The 22,854-nt window shown below is 38.5% G+C and overlaps 1 protein-coding gene across 1 annotated transcript in view; it reads left to right on the top strand.

Annotated features, from left to right (window-relative positions):
- The window catches only part of LOC139934534 (uncharacterized), a 35,851-nt gene extending 15,001 nt beyond the window's left edge, over nucleotides 1-20,850 (top strand). Inside the window, exons 6-14 of the mRNA XM_071928790.1 lie at nucleotides 561-636; nucleotides 1,089-1,231; nucleotides 2,004-2,978; nucleotides 3,408-3,477; nucleotides 4,550-4,853; nucleotides 5,420-5,508; nucleotides 6,948-7,159; nucleotides 7,741-9,342; nucleotides 10,648-20,850. Coding sequence (XP_071784891.1) covers nucleotides 561-636; nucleotides 1,089-1,231; nucleotides 2,004-2,978; nucleotides 3,408-3,477; nucleotides 4,550-4,853; nucleotides 5,420-5,508; nucleotides 6,948-7,159; nucleotides 7,741-9,342; nucleotides 10,648-10,700 — 3,524 coding nt within the window. The 3' untranslated portion in view covers nucleotides 10,701-20,850. The remainder of the gene's footprint in view (nucleotides 1-560; nucleotides 637-1,088; nucleotides 1,232-2,003; nucleotides 2,979-3,407; nucleotides 3,478-4,549; nucleotides 4,854-5,419; nucleotides 5,509-6,947; nucleotides 7,160-7,740; nucleotides 9,343-10,647) is intronic.
- The last annotated feature ends 2,004 nt before the right edge of the window (nucleotides 20,851-22,854 follow it).

Below are 22,854 nucleotides of genomic sequence, written 5' to 3' on the forward strand. Positions count from 1 at the left end.
GTTATTGTAGATTGATATCAATCGAAATTGTACACGTTTGCCTTTTTTTTGACGCCGAAAAAAAATGTGTTTCCCGGGTTCCCACAGTAAAAATTTAAAAACCTAACAATTGCAAAATTCTTCAATATACTTACAATATCCATTAAAGTTACAGAAGTGATGGGAAGGAGTCAGGGTCACGGCAAACATGAAGGGTTCATCAAAAAGGAGTTTTATTCATAACACACTTTGCGAAAGTTTTTCTTTAAAATGTGCATACGGTTAAACAAATTTGATAACTCTTTATTTAGAAAAACATCTCAAGATAATCCTCCTTTATTTTATGTTTTGTCGTTCAAATATTTCCCACAAAACAGAGAGATTTACTGACGTGCTAATGAACACTGGCATTTTCTCATGATTTCTCAAAGGGTCCTTTTCTGATCACGATTTTGCAAAGAAACTCTGCGCGTCAGCTTCATTATCTCGAAGTTGCGCACTGACTGTGTGCGTAGGTACATGTAAATGTACAAGAACGTCTTTAAATTGACTCCTTTTTTTCATTTGATTGATCCTAACAGGTAAACGAATGTTCAGCACGTCCCACAAGGGGGATCTAGCAGAGAAGATGCTACCTGAGATTGCTCAGTATGCCAAGTAAGTTAAACTGGTTGACCTCTTCATCATTGCCAACAAAAATACGCAAAAAACTTGCTAAGCACAGACAAATCTTGCTTAACAGAAACTGAATACCAACCAAAATTCAATAAGGTTTACATTGTTGTAACTGGTGCCCACCAATATAAAAAATTACCAAGGTATAAATGACAGACAATAGGACAACAAGCGTTACTGTGACCCACATTAGATAGTATATTTATATTGTGATACACACATGTTGATGTTAGTTATACATGTAGGTGGTTGCCTTATGAGAGTTTTCCCTGAATAATCATGTATATATATACACATACCGGTACCTGGTATTACTGTGCTCTTTTCGTTTTCTTAATTTTGTGTAGGTCTTGCTTGTGGAAGCGAACATTTTAATTGAATAAATCTTTTCTACTTTCAACATTATCGTGTTTATATTTGTTCCTTTCTTTCAGACAACTGTCTGCCTTGCCAAAACACATCCTGCATTGTAAGTTGGCCACCAGCTTCTTCCGATCATCCAACGTTTCTGATAACCCCACTTCTGACACCAAAAATGTAGCCGGCCTCACAAATCCAACAGCAGCCCAGGAACAAGGTATTTATCATGCTGACAGTACAGGGTGAGGGGTCTTTCTATGCATGCGCTAGCATATCGCACCGATACGCACAAATTTCTGGTGGTGGAAATTGCAAGAGTGCACTATTCGGTTTGACTGTATACAAACCATCTTAAAATGAGCAACAGGGTCTTCTCTTAAAAAAACCCCCAAAAACACAGAAACTAGGTTCAAACAATGGGAGAACAAAGAAAATTCCATATTTACCAGGTTGACAACCACGTGTGCACTGTTTACTTTTACCTGTGCTCTACATGAATTGTAAATGTATTTTGAATGATCCAACTTCAAACTAAGATGGTTTAAATACAGTGTAACGATCTGTATTAAGTACAGAATAAAGTGCAGATCGATGGTATGCTTGTATGTATGTTGAAACTGTTCTTGGTTACACATGTTACATCATGAATATAAGTGGTCTTTTCTCTATATATATATGTTACATTTTGTTTTTTTTACATTTGTTGTATGAGGTTGTTGGAAAGTTACATCCACTTGATGAGAGATGCATGTAATAGATGCAAACTCTGATAAAGTCTACATGTATGTTGTTTGATTCAGTACATTCATATTGTATTGTATACTATTTGAATAGCTGTACATGTACATACATGTACGACGTCTCCATTTCCCTTCCAATCCTCTACAAAATTGACACAAAGTGTATACAGTTCTAAATTTAGGATTTGCATTCAAACATGTACTGTAAGTACTTAAACTACATATATGGTTATTTTTCTTAAACTGCAGATGTGAAACAGAGTTCGAGTCCAGCTCAACTGTATCAACAAGTTCCCAAGCACATCCAACAGCAGCAGCAGCAGCAGCAGCAGCAGCAGTTCCCATTACAAGATATTGATCAACAGCAGCTACTCTATCAGCAGCAGATACCGACCAACTCTCAACAACAACAGTACCATGACCAGCTACTCAAACCAACGCAGCAGCAACTGACACCCCCACAACCACCACCCTATCCCCAGATGCAGATACTGCAGCAGGTGCCAGTGCAGCAGGTACCAGTACAGCAACCTCTCACCCAGCATCAGCAAACCCTGCAGCAGTCCCCCGTCATACACCTACAGCAGCAGCAAACAGACTCGCCTGTGCACCAGGGTCAACTCCAGCCTGGTCAACAGGCAATGCTTCCAAATCAGAACCAGCCACATCCGGTTTCAACCAGTCATAACCAGCAGTTGCCGCATTCTTTCACTCCTCACCCTGTGGAGTTCTTTAACAAGCAAGAGGGCATGCTTCCTTCAAAACCGAAACAAGTCAATCATCCACAGTTTGTCAAGTATTCGAAACAGCAGCCCCCGCCACAGCAGATTGCACACCAGCCTCAGCTGCAGCAGCCTCAACTGCAGCAGTCTCAGCTCCAGCAGCCCCAATCTCCCGACAGCCAAGCATCCCGACGTCCCCAGTCTGAACTCACTCCACCAACATCTCACCATAACTTAACAGCTTTAGTTAGTCAGATGCATATATCCCAACATCATCAAGTAAATCTGTCAACTCCTAATATTCCCCCAGCACCAGTCAGCAACTCCAACAAAAGCGGTGTCAGCGGTGGGATGGGCATTTGCAAGCAAGGCACAACAATGACTCCATCTATTGTGACTACTACAGCTAGCAGTAGCTCAGTCTACTATCACACAGTGACAAGCGTTGTTTCCATTCAAAGTCCACCTACTCAGCCTTATTCTACAGTTGCTAATGGTACAGGTATGGATTATCTTTGTTTCCCAACTCTCACATCCAGAGGCAATTGACATATCATTTCAACTGTGAAAAATAAGCAACTAAACAAAAACTGACTCTCTCAATATTTTGTTTATGGTGAGATTATGAAACATCAGGCCACTAACTTTTGTTTGCATGTGCAATGCAGTTCTAAATATTTCCCTGGTTGTTGTAAAACATCCCTCATTGTAACCGAATTGAATTTAGTTCTTTTTGAAGTCGGCCCCTTGGGAAGCTGTTTTCTCAGTGGGCAAACTTGCTTTGGATTGGACCATGTTCATTGTGTTGTGTTATTCTTGTTTGCCCTCTAGGCCAACATGTATTGTCTCAATCCCGTTTAGAATCTGTATAAATGAAGTCAACAATTAAAACATTGTTATTTTATGACCATGTGTGTGTTGTTTGTTGCAGAACGAGGAACCAATGCGCAACAGTTTAAATCAACCTGGACAATAGACAATTCAAAACAACTAAGCAACTCGTAAGAATGATTTCTTAACTCAATATCAGACCATCCTTGTCATTCAACCATTTGGTTTGACTGTGTAATTTGTAAACGTGTGATTCATGATACTGTTGCAGGCTGGCGTAGTTTATCTATCATTCTTAAATACCCCAGACAGTTTCGCTACTCTTATTGGTGGAGAGCGCTTCACCATTGACCAGCTGGAGCTGTTTATAGCCAGCTAGCATCTGCTGCTTTGGCGCGCGCATATGCCAATATTATCACCTGGAATGTGCAATTTATAGCTATTAGTAACAGCGCGTGTCTATTTCTTAGCGTGCGCGAGTAATCCATTTGTAAGCGAGCACGCATAATCTATTTCTAAGCCCGCGCGCGTACACACAACCCATGCACATAACAGATTCTTCACAAAGTTTTTGAGAAAAAATACTTAAAACCTTGAGTTTTCAATTGTCAAAGTGTCTATAATTGTATTTTTTAAAGTTTTTTTAACGAAAGGGCATTTATGAATGGGAATAAAAGAGTAGTAACTCGTTCTTAAATGTCCACTTAAAACCTTGCAGGACCGTTGCCATGCGATGAAGGCCCTCGCCTCTGCTCGAGCCTTTATCACACGGCAACGGCCCTGCCTGTTTTAAACGGCCGTTAAGGAACTCGTCGCTACCCTTTTATTCCCTTATTTAAAACCACAGTTGGATGATATTAAATGGTCAAACAGTAGAAGGGTTAAGGTACATGTATGACCTCTGCATCACTTTATTTAGGGCAAGGTTTTGGACACCAATACTTTGTAAAGTAAATCTCCAATACTGTTTTGCACTTTCAGTACCACTTCTACTTTAAATGTGACCTCTATTTTCATAATTACTCTTTACATTTCTGCAAAACAGTTGTGTGCGCATTATGAGAGGCATATACATGTGTACTTCTTGTTTTGATCACTTTCCAAATGACCATAAATGTACATTATAATTCTCAAGAATGAAAGTGTTGTACATTAGTTTAGTGATGACTCACAAGCTGTTTTTGTTCTAGCATAATCCTTTTGGTTGATTAATTCTTTGTTCGTCATTCTTTTTCACTCTAGATACCCCCCTCCTTCCAAGCATGGACCTCCTACGCCCACATACACTGCAAACCTGCAGCCCTACTCCACCCAGCCCCCTATCATAGCGTCCTCATCCCATTCATCTACCCCTAGTGCCTCTACCAATCGGTCGTGGTCTGCACCTCCTAGTAGTAACATGGCCCCACCCTACTCGGGCCATACTTCAGGGAACTACACACAGTACCCTCCTAGGGACAATGTGGAGCCTTTGATTCATGAGTGGCTGAAGAAACAACGACTTCATAAATACGCAAAGTTCTTTGATGGCAAGACTGTGGAGCAGGTAATTATGGGAAATGTATGACAAATGTGCAAACCTTTGTATTACAATATTGTTACCCAAGCTATCCGGTGGTTAAATTTTGGGCGGGATTCGAGCCTTTGACCTTAGCATTGGTTCGACTTCGAGTCCCTTTTGAGTGATTTGCTGGTGGATTTTTTCACAGTACTTTGATAAGTACTGAACATACAGTATTTAATACTGTGTAAGGGTATAAAAACAAATTGTATTCTTTATCCTCATTGCTGACATTTTTCTGTCTGCTTTTTGTTTTAGTGTTGGCTACTAGTTGTCATACATGTACGTGTGAATAGTGAGTTGCAGTGCAGGTCTCTTGGACTTCTGTGTACACCCTATATTTGGGGGTTTTCTGAACCCTCTCTGCATGTACTTTGTATCGTTTACATAATTAGTTGTTACAATATTTTTTCTTTTTCCTACTCTTCTGCAATACATGTACATATATGTATACATTGATAGTACTTGTGTGTTACACCAGTATGGAAATATTAACCAAACTGAGATTGAATTGAATTGAATTAAGTATTTGTATTTATTTTGTGTTTCAGGTGTTACAGTTGAGTGATCAGGAAGTAGATTCATGGGACATTGTGCAAGGAGCAAAGGGTAGGATTAAATCACAGCTTGAGCAACTCAGGTGAGTGCATGACGTTAAAGGCAAGGTCATTCTGTGGTAATGACCCACCTAAAACAAATTGTGTCATTTTTTCTGTAATTTTGTTACAAAGATGGTATGTCGAATTCTATTTTATTATATCAAGGTCTATTTTATTATACCTATTGCACGCACATCACACACAGCGACTGTCCCACACACACCATGTTAGTTGGCAATAGGTTTAGGTGTCACACGCTGCATCGCCTAAAATGCAAATAACCCAGAGTGACATTGCCCACCAGTACGACGCATCCAAGATTATCATGATGATGCACTATTGGAATTGGGTCAGTTCATTTGATTGTACTGGTTCAGATTTATAAACTTGCATTTAAGTCTTGTAAAGATTTGCAAGGTTGTATTGTTGTATTTTGCCTGCCTTTTATCTGTGTAGATTCTAACTCTAACCATAGACAAGCTTGTGGATCATACACGGAAGTCTTGAACCAAATGTTTTCCAATTCCCATTCCTGATTCCCTTGTTCCCCCTTTTCTTTTGGCAGGACAGACGTACATGTATCCCCACACTGTGCTTTCATGGATTTAGGCACGAGCGTGGTGACCTGTCTTTTCTCTTTTTCTTGTTCTTTCAAACTGTGCATTTTAAAATATGTTTTTTGCACTTTAATTATTTGTATATAAAGGGCATCATAATAAACTTTGAATTATTAAATTATTACTATTACCCAACTCCCAATTCTCCTATCTGTTGACAGGACAGCCATACATGTATCTCCATACTGTGGTTGGGGCACTAGCCTGCTGACATGTCTTGTTTCTTAATCCTTCTCTTCTTTTCTGTGCATTTTAAACCCTTTTTGCTCTTTGATCATATTTATGTAAAGGGCGCAATGTAAAGATTTTATGTTAATTTATTATTATTCCTTAATTCTGTTGACAGGACATACTTACTGTCACACTGTGATTTCAGCCAGGCTGGTCACCAGTCTTGTCTCTGAATCATTTTCTTCCATTTTGTGCGTTATAAAACATGTTTTGCCCTTTGATAATTGTTATTAATATTACATTGTAATTATTACTATAATCCCTCAAATGGTAAAATGGAATGTTTTCATGTATTGTGGTTCATCATACATGTATGTTTCTTTATAGGGCTGCAGTTACTATAGGTACTCTAGATTTCTTAGTCCAAGTATTAAAGTTTAATTTAGATTTAGGCCTAACCAAAAAATAAAAATTATAAAAAATAGAATCTGTAAAGTACTAATAGTTTATAATTGGGAGCCTTTGAGAACAAATCATAGCTAAATGCAGAACATATTAAGTATTAGCTCAGCGGAAACAGGTTACCAGCCAAAATTACCTTAAGTTTAAATTTTTGTGTCTGGTGCTTATCAAAGGAATTTGCCAAGTATTTCCTGCTCTAACAGCTTTATGCAATTGGGCCTTGATTACAGACAAAATGGCTTAAGTGGATTAAACGGCATGAGCCAGTTGATGAACCATCCACCACCACCATTCTACTACCAAGGACAACTCTATCAACCACCATACAACAGGCAGATGCTTAATCAACTCTGTATGCCTCCTGTAGGAAATGAAGGAACGGGTTCTGAAGGATCCAGTTCCCCATCGAGTCCAAGGGACAGTTCCGATGAAAATGAGAGAGGTACATTATTTTTTATATATTCATTCATTCATTCAAGCTTAGATTTATTTCCATACTTCATGAAAACAGAACAAAAAATGTTTTTTTTTAAGGAATAAACAGAAAACAAAGCTATTTTATGAGGGTGAGAAAAAAAAAAGAGTATGGAAGCATCATCTGGAAGCCGAGGCTTATGTAGGGGTGCCTGGGGACAGACAATAAACGGAGTCAAGAACGAACGGACAGTCAATTAGAACAAAGACAGACATGATGAAGACAACAATGGTTAGGGATTTTACAAAACTATCCAACTAATACTTAGCAGTTTAAAAGCATGTACATGTGCAAATTGCATTCAAGACCAAGAATGCAGTTAAGTTTTGGATGTGGCATTATACATGGAGGTACTTATGTAGCTTTTGAACTATCATAAGTGGGGGTATTTGCTTGATAAAATTTATCCCTGCAAAGAAAAGGGAAACATCTTGGGTGTTCTTAATAAACATCGTGGCAGGGAGTCTCAACAACAAATGATATCGTTATTTCTGCTGAAAATCAATACCTGATATGTACATATTAGTTTGTTTTTTTTACATTCATAGAATCAGAAGGTAGTGAAGGATCGGTGTTATCATCCCCTGAAGCTAAGCCACTAGCTGGTGTCAACAGAGAGCCCATCAATCAACATTATCAACAGCTGACTACCCAAGACAACAATGGCTCTCAAGGAACTATACCAGCTCAGCAAATCCAACCTCAGTTCGTACCCCAGATGTCCCCACTTCCTGCTCCTCATGGGAACCCACCCCAGCCAGGAGGTATCCAAGGAAGCCCTCTTTCAAACCCACCAATCAACATGACCTACAACTTCAACACCGTATGCCCTTCTCCCAATATTGAGCTGATGCCAACAGGACCTGTTGATCTGAGACGCCTGATGGATGGAACCCAGAGACAGACAGACAACAGACTTACCCCAGTCCCAATGATGGAAATGAGTAACATTGTAGGCCAATCAACAGGAAAAGGTGGAAACGGGACTAACGTTCATATCGGTGGCAGCAGTGGGAACGGTGGGTCCAATGTGAACATGGCAAGACACCAAGTGCAACTTATGGCTCATCTTGGTGATCCAAACATGATGGGAATACCACCTCCAAATATACCCCCACCATTACCTTCTCACAACCAGATGGATGTCGGAGCCAACATTTCTTCTCAAGTGGTCAAGCAGTCGCTGCAACCATCACTGCAGCAACTGCAGCAACAACAACAACCACAGCAGCTGCAACAACCACCCCAGCAGCTGCAACAACCACCCCAGCAGCAGCAGGCTCTGCAGCAAAACCTACCGGGACTACAGTACTCTGTAGAGTGCAAAGACTCCAACATGTTTAAAATGCCGTCCATTGTAGTACCTGATGTTGTTCCAACATCGACCGTCTCTCCTGGCCCAACCATTCCCTCAACTGTACCAGTGACCCCTAGAAATGACGTGCCACCACCCGTTGTCTCCAGCACAAACAGCCCTAGGTTATTACCCAGTCCCATCAACATGAACTATCCAGTATCAAGGGCAGGCTTTGCTCCTCCAAATACGCCAACAACATTTGCCATGCATCTAGGACCAGATCAGTACCATGCCCCAACCTCAGTGACTTATGTAACTAGTATGGCACAGACACCTGCTGTTACGCTGCCGAGTAGCTATGACACCAACGCCAGTAACTTGTTGTATAATAACAACAATCAGACAGGTTATTCCTCTAACCCAGGATGTACATCCTGCGGCTGTAGTGGTCAATGTGGTACCACTGGTGGTCATCATGGTCCTGTTCATCACTTTCCAATACAGAGTGCCTATCCCTCTAATCATATTACTTACCAGAATGTTCCCAGCTACTTCCCCAATCTACCCGGAATGGCACCTCCAGGGAACATGATGCCGTCGCACATTCCTGGAAGCCCTCGATTCCCCGGTGCGTTTATCCCGTTCCAGAACCGTCAGAATGAGATGGCGTATGGGGGTAATGGTCAGCTAGGTATGATACCACCAGGTCAGATGTACCTTGGTGGAATGAACTATGGACATAGAGGGAATCATAACAACCATGGAGCTAAGAAACTTACTTGCTATAACTGTGGTCAAATAGGTCATCGTGTTGCAGAATGTCGAGAGCCTGCTATGGATTTTACCCAGAATAGTAAGTTACCTCTCAAACCAAAGTCTCATTAAAGGAACACGTTGCCTTGGATCGGACGAGTTGGTCTATAAAAAGCGTTTGAAACTGTTTGTTATGAAATGTATATGGTTAGAAAGATGTTTTAAAAGTAGAATATAATGATCCACACAAGTATCTCTCAAAATTGCACGGTTTTCTTTTTACGTCGCGAACTATCACGGTCGGCCATTTATGGGGGTCAAAATTTTGACTCCCATAAATGGCCGACCGTGTTTTTGGACGAGGTAAAAAGAAAACCACGCAATTTCGAGGCATATTTGTGTAGATCATTGTATTCTACTTTTACATCATCTTTCTAACCATATGCATTTTATAATAAACGGTCAAAAAACGCTTTTCAAAGACCAACTCGACCGATCCAAGGCAACGTGTTCCTTTAACATAATCTAAGTCAGCACTGTAACTAAGGTAAAATGTTAGGGGGCACAAAGGGGTATACCTTTTTTTAGGGGGGCATTTTTGTCTTCATATCTGCCCTCTCAGGTACCCATTTACCCCTGGTTGAAGAGAAGCAATTATAGTTTAAGAAACTTGCTCAAGAATACTAGTTCATAAACAGGATTCGAACCTAAACCTGATGACTCGGCAACCAGAACTCGAGCCTGATGCACTCGTCCACTTGGCCACAAATCGCCAATATGAAAACTATAAGAAAACATACAGTTTTGCTTTGTCTAAACTGAAACTAAACACGCCCCTCACCTTATTCCGTTTTACTGAAACGAAACATGTGTAGGATGAAAGCCTTTTGGCCTACAGTGTCCAGCATTCTCTTGAAGACAATCAGAGCATTCTGATCGAAGCGTTGAGTGGTCAACAATCACTTCTTTTCAGAACCAACATTTATAAGAGATTTACACATTGTGCTACTGCAAACCTCACCTAGCTTTACTCCCACCATGCAAAGTTTCAAACCTAACTTATTATAACATAACATATAACATAACTATCTATTTATATAGTGCCTAATAACTAACACTTAATTCTCTAAGCGCTTTACATTAGTGCCCTGGTCTTAGGGCCAATAACATCCCTTTTTAATGTTTCTCAGCTCCCTTGGGAGTATACAACCTGGACAACAGTTTATATCGCTTTAAAGGCTTTTCATTCACAATATCAACCTCTACCCTCGCAGGTACCCATTTATACCCCTGGGTGAAGAGAAGCAATTATAGTAAAGTATCTCGCTCAAGGACACAAGTGTCACGACCGGGATTATATGGCCCTTTGTTTAACCAGATAATTTTCTACTATCTGTTTTTGCAGGTTATCGGCTGGATTGGAAACCATCAGAGTCTAATGATGGCAGTGACAGCTAAAATCAGCCAGCCGCTTGTTAGCCTTCAAATATTGTACATCAATCAGAAACAACGCTAACAACCTTACTGTCAAGTGGTAGTACAACAGACCAGGTAAACTGTGAATGTAACTTGCTGCTGAATATTCATGAGTCAACTTGAAAAGCTTTGATTGGTTGAGTTTTATTAGGGTGCTGAGTTATTCATAACTCTGCTTTTAAAGCTTCAAAGTTCTTTTACAAGATGGTGAATACAGCGTTAAATTGGCTAAGAGTAAACAGGGGCCTTGAAATCCTGAGTTTTGTGTAAGAAGGATGAATAATTCATGAGATGATGAATTATTCATGAAATGATAAAGAATTCATAAGATGATGGAGAATTCATGAAATGTTGAGTAAGTTACAAGTATCATTGATCCTGTAAGGATAAAGCATTATGTGAAGATGATTTTTAGAAAGATACATGTAGGTCGACGTTGTATTTTATAATTTGGGACAAATTGCGGTTGGAAAAGAAAGAGGCTGCATATTTTTTAAATGTTTTAAACCTGAGTCGGCTTACATGGCAAAGTGTGTAGGTCACCAGCTGTATTGAAAAATCGCCTCAAATTTTGAGCGTAGAGCGTTGAGCGTACTTGTAGATATTGAGAGGTTTTTTCTCATCAGCTCAGAAAAGATTGAGAAGTCGAAGATGTAAAATGTTATTCAATGATCTTTAACCAGTTTCTCTATTTGTCTTCTTCTCAATTTCCTCGGTTTTCAAGGAGGCAACCTCGATTATCACAAAAGATTTAATTTTTTTGTACAAAATACCCAAGTGTGTTTTTCTCCACCTCAAAGTGATTTTTAAATTATTATTGGAAACATTGGGGTCGTTGAAACATAACTGGAAATCGTTCACTTACGCTGATAAACATTTTAAGGTATTTTTATGGTTACGGATGCGTGGTGTATGTTGTGCATTGTTCTTTTGATGACATTGCTTAAAGATACCTCTTGAAACTTATGTTGGTTGGCATAACCATATTAAGATTGGGAATGGCAAAGTGATACATACCAATAAAGACAAACAAAACGACAAGCACTTGTAGAATAAGCAACCAGCATTCCCACTTTATAATGCTCGGCCAGTATTACGCTCGGCCAATATTGGTCTGCATCAATTCTTTACCTTTTTTTCTTAAGATATTCATCAGTTCTCATCTCAAGTTCACTTCAGGATGACATTGATATATCTGATTCAAAAATGATCAGAATTAAAGTATTTTTTAGGCAAAATATCGAAATAGAAGCCTGAGGCCAAATAAGATGAGACACTTTGTGTATTACCTGCTTGCCTGTCAGTCTGTTGACTGTTGGCATGCCTGTTGGCTTGCCCATGGGAGTTTTACCCTTAAAGTAGATATTAAGTGATATTCTCTACCAGCTTATAATATGGTAGGAAATTATGTTTAAAATTGAGTCAAAAAGCTGGGCTCCAAAGTGCTTTAAAATTGCTGCAAGATATTATTAATGTACAGTAGATATTTGGTTTATGTTTCATTCTTTGAAACTTTTATTTTTCTCTGGTTGGACAGAGACAAGATTATTCATTTCATTTTAGTATTATAAAAGGGAATGATTAAAGGTCATATTGTGATGTCATTCGAGAACAGTATTCACATTCTATCTACCACTGCTATACATGTTGGGCGCTCACAGCATGCAGTACGGGTTAGGTTTACAGGCCTGTATGCTTCGTTTTTGAAAGGGTATGGGCAGTGGCACCAATGCATTTTGTCCTCCATGTCCTTGGTAAAGGGCACTCTGTGAGGACATTTTTAAATTCTGCTGGAGCATTTCAAGGGCACCAAGGCAATGACCAGGAAGCATGGAGGCAATCGCCTTTGTTGCCTCTGTGAAGTATCAGTTTCTACTGGAGCATTTCAGGGGCACCAAGGCAATGACCGGGGAGCATTGAGGCAATCGCCTTTGTTGCCTCCGTGAAGTATCAGTTTCTACTGGAGCATTTCAAGGGCACCAAGGCAATGACCAGGGAGCATGGAGGCAATCGCCTGTGTTGCCTCCGTGAAGTATCATTTTCTACTGGAGCATTTCAGGGGCACCAAGGCAATGACCGGGGAGCATGGAGGCAATCGCCTTTGTTGCCTCCATGAAGTATCAGTTTCTACTGGAGCATTTCAAGGGCACCAAGGCAATGACCAGGGAGCATGGAGGCAATCGCCTTTGTTGCCTCTGTGAAGTATCAGTTCTGGGTTGTTTACTGAAACACATTATACCAGTTGAAATGTTGTATTATAAATCGCTGACCACGTACATAAAAAAATCAACTCCACACTCTGTGTACAGTATAGATTTAATGGCAATCTCGTGATTGCAATTGCAGGCATTATTATAATGTGTACTGTACATGCTGTAGGAACAAATGATTTTGTTTAAGTTTTTAGATGAAGGGATCATATCAGGATGCTCTCTGTGAAGTTCATGAAAGTTGTCTGTCTACATTCGCAAGACATTTTTAAGTTACACCCACTTAATAAGAATGCTCTCAATTGCATACATGCGCAATTACATTTGTATATTTATTTAAATTAACATGTCATCAGAGTTGATTGCTTTCCTTCAAATTGTGGGTATTATTGAAATGTGAAGAAACATTGACTCAGAAAATGTCTTTAAAGTAGTGTCTTATGTTTTAAGCAAGTTTGAAGGACTGGTTGTAAATATTTTAAATAGTCAAAACGAAGTTTTTTGTAACTTTCCTTTTCTTTTTATTTGGTCAAGCTCCAGTTGTAATGCCTCGTGGTTACTATGAGATTTCCATTGTGTTTTGATAACGCCCTCAGTGGCAGACATGTACTTCTGTACATGTACTACACGTACATGTATACACATGAAGACAGGCACTGGCCATACAAACCCAGTGATTTCATTGGATAAACACATCATGTGCGTTGACACACTACGCACCCAACACCACTTATGCCAGACTACCTTTTTTTATATCAAGCTCAAAGTTGGTCAAATGTACATCACCAAAAAGTTGTGGAGGCCGTTGGGAATTTGAGATTGTTCACGCGCCTCGAAGTGTACAGTCGAGTATTGTAGTTTGGCATGGTTGCTCAGACTATGTACCGCCCTCTATGGCAAACTGAACACTGCTTTTAATGGTTTGACATTCACTGAATATGCTGGTGAATCACTCAAGAAACGTATGGCTGATGGATGAAGTTGCACTTGTGACCTTTAAATGTATTGTGGTCAAGCCTTAACTAACACCGTGTACAATGGATACATTGCTTGTTATCTTTTCCATTATTGTCTTGGCATGAGGGTGCCTGAATCCCTAACAGTGAACCATTTTCCTTGTATAGCAGAGCAAAATGCTTCACAAAATGTTTCCATTGCTACTCAACAAAACAGGATTTGTTACTTAATATTAGCATCCACTGTGCACAAAATTAGTCCAAGTTTTGTTCCCTGCCTTATCATTGAAACCCATCTCTCAAATCATAGAAATAAAAACCAACTGTAAAGTGTGAGTCAAAAAGAAGTTGACCAGGATTGGTGATGTTTTTCAAAACAAACAAATGACACTCAAAAGTTCAGTAAAGCATATATTTTTAACGAGCACTCTCGTCGCTTGTTATGTTAGAGGGGGAAAAAATGAACGAAATTGATCATTCCTAAGAGGTTTTTAGTTATGTCATTTTGCAAGCTGTTCAAGGAATACTTGACAAAACAAAACGTTTTATATTCTTCGCTACTTACTCAGATGTTTACATTCAGTCAAGCATTAACATTCCATGGACATCTAAAAACATGAGTGCTAGCAGTAAAACATATCTTCCCATAGAATTTGTTTCATTCTTGTTTTCCTTCAGATAAGCAGGACAGAATATTTGCTTAATATGTGCATCACTGGGGTTTCGAGTGTCAGTTGTGTTTTTGTTTTTAAATCACGCGGAAAACAAACCTAGACTATTGAGTGATAGTATTTTGTGCAGGAGGCAAACGCTAGACAGACAGTAACCCTTAGCATTTACAAAGTGAACCCTATATTTATGCAGTGTGCCTGCGTTGCTTACGGCTGGATAATTTGATTTCTCGCTGATTTAATGTGATGCAAGAGTTGTTGTCGTTATGTTGGCTTTTTGCAAAATCATCAACCCTTTCTGTGTATGTGAGGTTTTTTGGTGAACAAACTGATGCCAGAAAAGAACCCATTTTATTGGTTATTATTTCGATCATTGTAAGAAATGTTTTCTTTCTGGAGAACTTAATACTGGGATTCCGGTATTGAAAGTGACCTCGACGGATAGTAGTAACTATGGGAGCACAGTTTCAGACCAATGTCATCAGAGAAAATGTCATTCTAATTGGATTTTTTTTTAATAATCTTGGCTGGGGAGAAAATCTCTGACAATGCAACTATCTGATATTTCGCTCTCATAGATTCGAATCTTTAAAAATAGTGGTCAATTTGAGGTAAAACTGACATCCATGTGTGCTTTGGGTAGAAATGCTTATTACAAATTCCCCATCGGCTCTGAGGTTTTAGATACAAATACATTAATTTCGGCTTGAAAACGTCATTTTGGTAACTACACTATGTAAATGTTTATTTGGGGATTAAGTCTTACATTATTGCTTTGACTGGCACTTGAAACTTACGGTAAATTATGATTACATTACACTCAACAGAAACTGAAATATTCTCTTTTCAAAACTATTGTTTCAACCGTTTTGGGAAAAACAACTTTGAAATGCTTACAATATTTGTTTGTTTCAAATTATGTACAATGTCCTGATTCTTTCTGTTATTTTATCAGGTGTCATTACAAGTTTCTTTATGATGCCCTCTTGGTTCTTCCCTTCTGAGTATTGATTAAGATGATCATTCGTAGCAGACTGAGTAGCTTTCCCTCTATATTCTGTTCTTCCGTGTCCTTGTAAAAAATGTCATGGCCTTATCGGATTAAGCAATGTCGACTTAAATTTTATGTGGTTTTTGTGTAGTTATTGAACAAATAATTTTGGATATTCATCGTGCGTGAATTGGAAGTTTGTGAAATTACTGGTCCTATGGAATTATTCTTTTGATGATAGATAGTGTCGAGAACACGATAAGAAAATCACGTATTTTGACAATAAGATTATTCAATCAGATTAAATAGACAATGGGATGATGGAGAAAAGACTTTCTTTTAAACTCCTACCTCAATGTCACGTGGCGTTATTTTTAAGTCCTATTTCGAGATGATTTTAATTTGTGCTTAGACAATCACGATTCCAAGTTTGTGTGGGAAGATCGAGATACTCATACGTCACAATGACGCAATCATGGAAAGGAATAGGTCTTTCGATACGTGACATAAATTTGGGAATCAAGATTGGATTAAATGCCGATTTGTTTCACCAGATGATCAAATTTCACATTTTTTTTATATATTATTATCTCAGAGTTTTCATTTTTGTTGTTCTTCATGTTCATATCTCATGCAATTTGTTTAATTTATATGTACCGGTGTATGCTTGAATATTCCACGTTAAAGTGTTTAAAGGCAGTGACACTATTGGTAATTACTCAAAATAATTATTAGCATAAAACCTTTCTTGGTGACGAGTAATGTGGAGAGGTTGATAGTATAAAACACTGTGGGAAACGGCTCCCTCTGAAGTGCCATAGTTTTCGAGAAAGAAGTAATTTTCCACGAATTTGATTTCGAGACCTCAGATTTAGAACTTGAGGTCTCGAAATCAACCATCTAAACGCACACAACTTCGTGTGACAAGGGTGTTTTTTCTTTCGTTATTATCTCGCAACTTCGATGACCGATTGAGCTCAAATTGTCACAGGTTAGTTATTTTATGCATATGTTGAAATACACCAACTGTGAAGGCTAGTCTTTTAACATTGCCAATAGTGTCCACTGCCTTTAAATCTACACTTTGCAAAAAGCAATAGAATCATTTATAGGGGCCCTATCAAAAGGTCCCTCTCCTCGTTACATGCCATGAAAGCCTTATCTGATTAACAACCAATTAGCGATCTTGACAATTTGGTGATCCAGTTTCGTGATGTTGTCTAAAGCTGTCTATTGAGAGACAAGATAATGTGACTTTTCCATCAGACTGACACATCAAATCTAATCAGTAAGTTGAGTCTTTTGGGTTGTTTGCATCCATTACTCTCATACCATGCTGAAATAGTGATTTCCCAACAGAATCGTATATCAATAAGACAGTGAACTAAGCTATAACCCGAGGCCTCGCGAGGGTGCAAACTTCATTTTCTTCAATCACCCTGTAGGTATTTCTTTTGTCAGAGCTACATAAATCTTGTCCAACAGGCAGGATTTCTTTAACAACAACATATCTTTATTGATGTTCACTTTTTAATCATAGTACATTTCAATGATGGTGACAACCCATGCCTTCAGCAAGGTTTTCTGTTTGTAGCGTAAAACTTTGAGATACCATTTCATGTTATTGAAACCCCACTCATAGAACGTGTCTGGTAATCTTTAATGCCATTCAATGTAATGCCAATACCTTCCAAATGTCAGAAGTTATGAATGAAGGAAAAGCAAATTGGAAACAGTAGTTATTCCATTACAAGTCGAGTCATTCTTGCCACTCCAGTCAATAATAAAATGCAAAGCCTGGTGCTGGCTATAGATCCACAAGACACGAGGAAACAGTTCGCCATCTTGTTTTTCTCCTATTCAAATAAGTGTTACCAAACCGAGGTTATAATTGATCAGCCTCGTTATGACAAGCTCGTCGATGTATCCAAATGAAGATATTTGTTTCTCTCCAAACTTTTTAAAGAATGAAATATACTTGTTTGTCGTGCCGTCATGTTCATGTGATGATGACCCTGTATCCAAGCGATATTATTGATACCGATTTGTGTCGTAATCAAATGGCACCAGACTATTTTACCCCGTTTGGATCGATTTGAGAATAATTCAAACTACACGATTGTCATATTTACTAATGCACCAAATAAAACAAATCACTAAACTGCGGACATATGAATCGACCGCTCTTTTATTTCTCAATGGGTTTTTGCAAATGGTTGTTGTCAGCACGTTGTACTGTTTGTACTCGCATTCTCTGTCACACCTCTTCAAACCAACTTTGTTGTATATCAAGTTTTCCGTCGTGGTCGATATGTTTCTCCTTGCTTTTATTTTGCCTCCCCTGGCATACTGACAATTGAATTAAGGTGCCAACATTATACGCGCTATAAATAGTTCCATTGTTTTTGCTGGTGATGTCTAGAACTGCAGGTATTTTGGGTTTTGAATGAAGTGATGTTATTATTAAAAATCATCGTAAGGGATGATGAGGGTGGAAAGAGCCACAGAGGGAATTTAATCATCGCCAGCAGCTGTCTTTAAGGGCCGCCGAAATGGCTCTTATCGGATCGAATGTTCATCTTAATGAAGTAGTCTTTAGAGGAAATCAATGTAATAATTGAGGTTAAGAATGGTAAAGAATGACTTAAGAATGACTGGAAGTCAAGTATTAATTTGAGAAACTGTATGAATTTCGTTTGGATGTAAAAGGTTAATGCATGGCAGATTGTTGGTGATGCATCATGCATGCCTTGAACAGTACCCTCCGGTGTGTCTGGGTTTCACCAGGAGTCGAGACTACCCTACAACGTCATTCTTAGGCATTACAAAAAATACATATTTCTGACTGGTTTTTCTAAATACGTCCCGGGTGACGTATTGGCAACAATGTCACTGGTTCCCTTTCAGCAACAATGTCGCTGGTTCTCTTTCAGCAACTGATTTCCGTTCTGCAACAAGGTCACATATTAAACCGTTCCATTTTCACAACGTTAAACATATTGTCACGGTTTATCATAATGAGGTCGTGGGTTCGAATCCCACCCGAGTAATATGTCAGTGGATTTGCTTCACATGCCTTAACCTGGATAGACCCTGGCCGCTGGGGCCGAGCGAAAGTAAAGTACCGAGACTTCAGTGCTTTGCACAAATTTGTGTAATATGTGGATAAACAGTATATCAAGGAATAGTGAACGCAAACACTATTCATAGACAATATTCTGAAATAATGACGTTTTCGAAACGCCTTTAGGAAGTTCTGCCCAGGGCTCGCGTCCCCGTCCTAGAAAGGCTTTGTTATTTAAACAAGGACGTTTGATTTTATTCATATTTGCGATTTAAGGAGGTTGATAAAGACAGTGAAATGCTGCTGAATGGCAAACCTTTGTTTTCAAACCCATTTCAAATCCATTAGTATTTCTTATTTTGACATGTAACCTTTTCAAATACATTGTCTCTTTCTTTGAAGTGGTTTTATGCAAAAAAGGGTCGAAGATTATATGGATCAGTGTTGTATATTGGGAGATATTATAAAATAGGTCACTATTTGAGGTTCTTGAAATCGAAGGATACTCTAAAGGTTACAGGTTTAAATGTGCATTTGAACGTTTTCAACTGCCAAGTGGTAAAACTAGTATGTACTCATCGCCAGTTTTTCTGGAATTGCTTTCCGATTCCTATTTGTGTCGTTCATTTAGTTTACGGGACTTGAGGTCTTTTTCAAGTATGAGTATTATAATATTTTGTGTTTTTGCGAGTTAGAATCGAGCATTTTGACTGTTTCTTAGTAGACTTTTTTCAACCTTTACTGAAATGGAGCTGTCCAAATGTTGCCTGTTTGTGATGGAATTTAAAAAGAAATGGCACAAGTTGTAAACAAAATCACCAGTTATACGTCATTCTGTATTCTGATTATTGGTTTTTAAAAAGCTGCTGTTACCATAGATACACCACCCAATCAAAGGATAGCTTGGCCCCATTGTCCTAATTGCGTTAGAAGCTGCTACGCGTGCATAAAGTAGGCCACGCTTCACAATAGAATCATATTTTAAGATATTCATTTTGTGAATAACAACTTGAATCAGGAATAATGTCCGTGAATTGTACTTAAAAGCTGTCTTTGTCTGGAAAACCCAAAAGGTATGCCCTACATATGTTTTGACCATTTCCAGTATTTTTAAATTGAAATGGGCCAGAAACACTTATGAAGTCAGGTATCTTGTTGGTAAAAGCTCTTTTGGTGCCCGAAGTATTGACTATTGTTACCAACTATCATGGGTTACAGACTGGACATTGCATGGGTAGGGTTAATGTACTCAGAGCACTGGACACGGCCATTCTGCTCGTATTTAAAAGAACAAGATAATTGCATTGATCGGGAATTTGACCGGCAAACCGGTCAAAATATTCTTTACAGATTGTACATCTTGAATGCAAGACTTGCCGTATTGTGTGAAGTGGTTTCTGAGTGGATCAGTACTTGACGTCACAAAGAGTTCCAAGATACACAAGTTTCACTTCATATTTTGTGTTCTTAAAAATAATGTACAGTCAAGTAACCATTCATTAGGACTACATGATTAATATTTTACCATGACATTAAAGTTTGATATGTCAGTGCTATAATTTGTGTTGATGAAGGTTGACCATTATAATTGTTTTTGCATATAGTCATTGAGATATCATAGTTCAGTTACAGTTTTCAGTTGTTACTTGTGACAAACTACGAGATTTGAGCTATGAATATGTGATATCATTTTTAGTAGACTGGACAGACAGTTCATCTTGCTTTGTACATTTTGTTTATGTAAACTAATTACACATTTCATGTACATAGTCCTATTAGGCCATAAACATTAAGTAAACCACAGAGAGCATTCTATTGATATTGTTAGTATCATTGTTTTATTACAATTATTGTTATTATTTTATTACTATTATTAATAAGTATCATTTTAAGTACACAGTATTATTCTTGCAACCCATTGTTGTCAAAGATATTTTCACTGTAATACAAATAGAGGGGCATTGCAGAAGTTGGCCTGGTTGATCAGTTCTTGATCATTGATGTTTATAAAGTCTATAGAAAGACCGAGTTGTAATTTTATCTTGCAAATGTACATGTACATAGCATATTATGTTTAAAATTTAACACCAAAAGTCGAAACCCGACGGCAAAAAAATAAAATAAAAATAAAATTTGTTGGACTCCACCCTTGTGTGTGTTTAAGTGTCCTTTGTATCCAGTGTCTTTTCTCACCTAGCTAGGTCCATCCAACGCAACTTGTCTTAGTTTGTATGTCCCTGAAAAACAAGAGGTTTTATCGCATTGTCCATAGTCCCACCGAACACGTGGATGATTGACTTCCGTGAAAACTACCACTGATAAATAAATAAATAAAATAACATAAGTAAACATCCTACTTCAAAGTAAAAAAACCAAAATAAATAAATAAGTCATTGTATTATATCTTGTCAATAATATTATTGTTAAATTTCGAAGACGTAAACTTCACAAAGAGATTCAAACTTAACGCAACAAACATTTCATTGCGAAAGATCGTGATCAGCTCCATAGATTCTAGATTCCCAAACTTTCCAACAAGTCCTTCAAATGGTTGCTTCAATTCAATTTGAAGGATAGCCTCTAAAAATAAAAGACGTGTTCCATTGCATTGTATTTCACAAAGGAGAATCGGGTTGAGCCAGCTTTGTTTGCAAATCCGCCATTGCCGCGGACGAAACAATTGGCGCATCTTTCAATTATAAGACGGCCTATACCTAAACGTATGTTCACCGTCACTGGTTTCTATTTTTACAATTTACAGTCAATGGTATGACGTTATACGGTCTTAGCAAGCAGAGTCTTTCTTGAGAGCAAAATGGCAACACACCACACATGAATCTATATATATACCTGTTAATGGTTATTGTGTTGTGTTGTCATTGAGCTTCGAAAGGAACTGTGTTGCGTTCTAAACGTCTGGCCATTAACTATTTATTTACCTTCCTTCTGGTTGGTGGAAGCGTAAAAGGCTAAATTGTCATTGGCACGCGTGCGTCTTTTCATTGCTTGTCATCAAAGAAGCCGTCAATGGCATCATATATGCATTTGCAGTCCATCTATTAACCTTCCTGCGTCACGGTCAGAGTTTTTCCCGAACGAGGTTGGACAAATTTGGAAAGCTATAAATGCACAACAGATATAGCTACTGTTTGTTTGTAACAATGTTACTCATTAATATTCAAACATAGACTTGAGTTTTTGTTCGAAACAAAGCAACAAAACACAGTATTTTGAACGTTTGCAGAAAATATTGATTTGTGTTTAAGAATCTGTTAAGACGATTGGACGTTTTACTAACATTCTGTGGTGGTGCAATCAGCTCGGTAATCAACAGTGGAAAGGTCTGTATAGGGTGCTTCCCTCAGCGAACTTCGCATAGACACTTCATTCGCAACTGTAGTTTAGTTTGATCAAGATATCCAACCTGGGGTGGATTTCACAAAGGTAGTCCTAACTTAGGACTTGTCCTAAGCAATGCTAAGAGATAGGACTGGTCCTAAGTTAAGACCAGTAATTCATCCTAACTTAGGACTGGTCCCATCTTTAAGCATTGCCTAGGACTAGTCCTAAGTTAGGAGTACCTTTGTGGAATCCATCCCAGGTCACTTAACGTAAACGGGATAGTTCCGACGTGTTTAGTTGTTTATTCACGGAACGGACGTAATTCTGTTGAGGACAGGTGCGGAGTTTCCACGAAGAATGCCCTATACAGTATAAATAGTTATTGGACAAATTGGAAACGATATGGAGATACCACTAGGGAAGGTAGCATATACTCCTGATGAAGTGTGGCGCCTAAATGTCAATCCTTCTGGAGTGAAACTCAATCTTGGGTCCTGAGTAATGTTGTTTAAACTCTCTTCTCGAATAGTATCCTCAAGGAAACTCAATACGAGTGATAATCTAGATAAATTCTCCTACATTATTTATAACTACAATCGGGTTTTTTTACGGGACGTTGTTAAGTTGAATTCCCACCCTAGCTCATATTTTGTAAAAACAAGTTGTTGTATGGTAGTCTCAAATCGAGCTGTTTTGTATAGAAACCGTCCTTGTTCAAAAGTGACATCTCAGTGGACAATATTGGTAACTGTCAAAGACTAGTCGTCTCACTTGGTGTATCTAAACATATGCATAAAATAACAAACCTGTGAAAACTTGAGCTCAATTGGTCGTCGAAGTTGCGATATAACTATGAAAGAAGAAAAAACACCCTTGTCACACAAAGTTGTGTGCTTTCAGAT

This window comes from Asterias amurensis, chromosome 3 (assembly GCF_032118995.1).
Source record: "Asterias amurensis chromosome 3, ASM3211899v1".
Taxonomy (NCBI): Eukaryota; Metazoa; Echinodermata; class Asteroidea; order Forcipulatida; family Asteriidae; genus Asterias; species Asterias amurensis.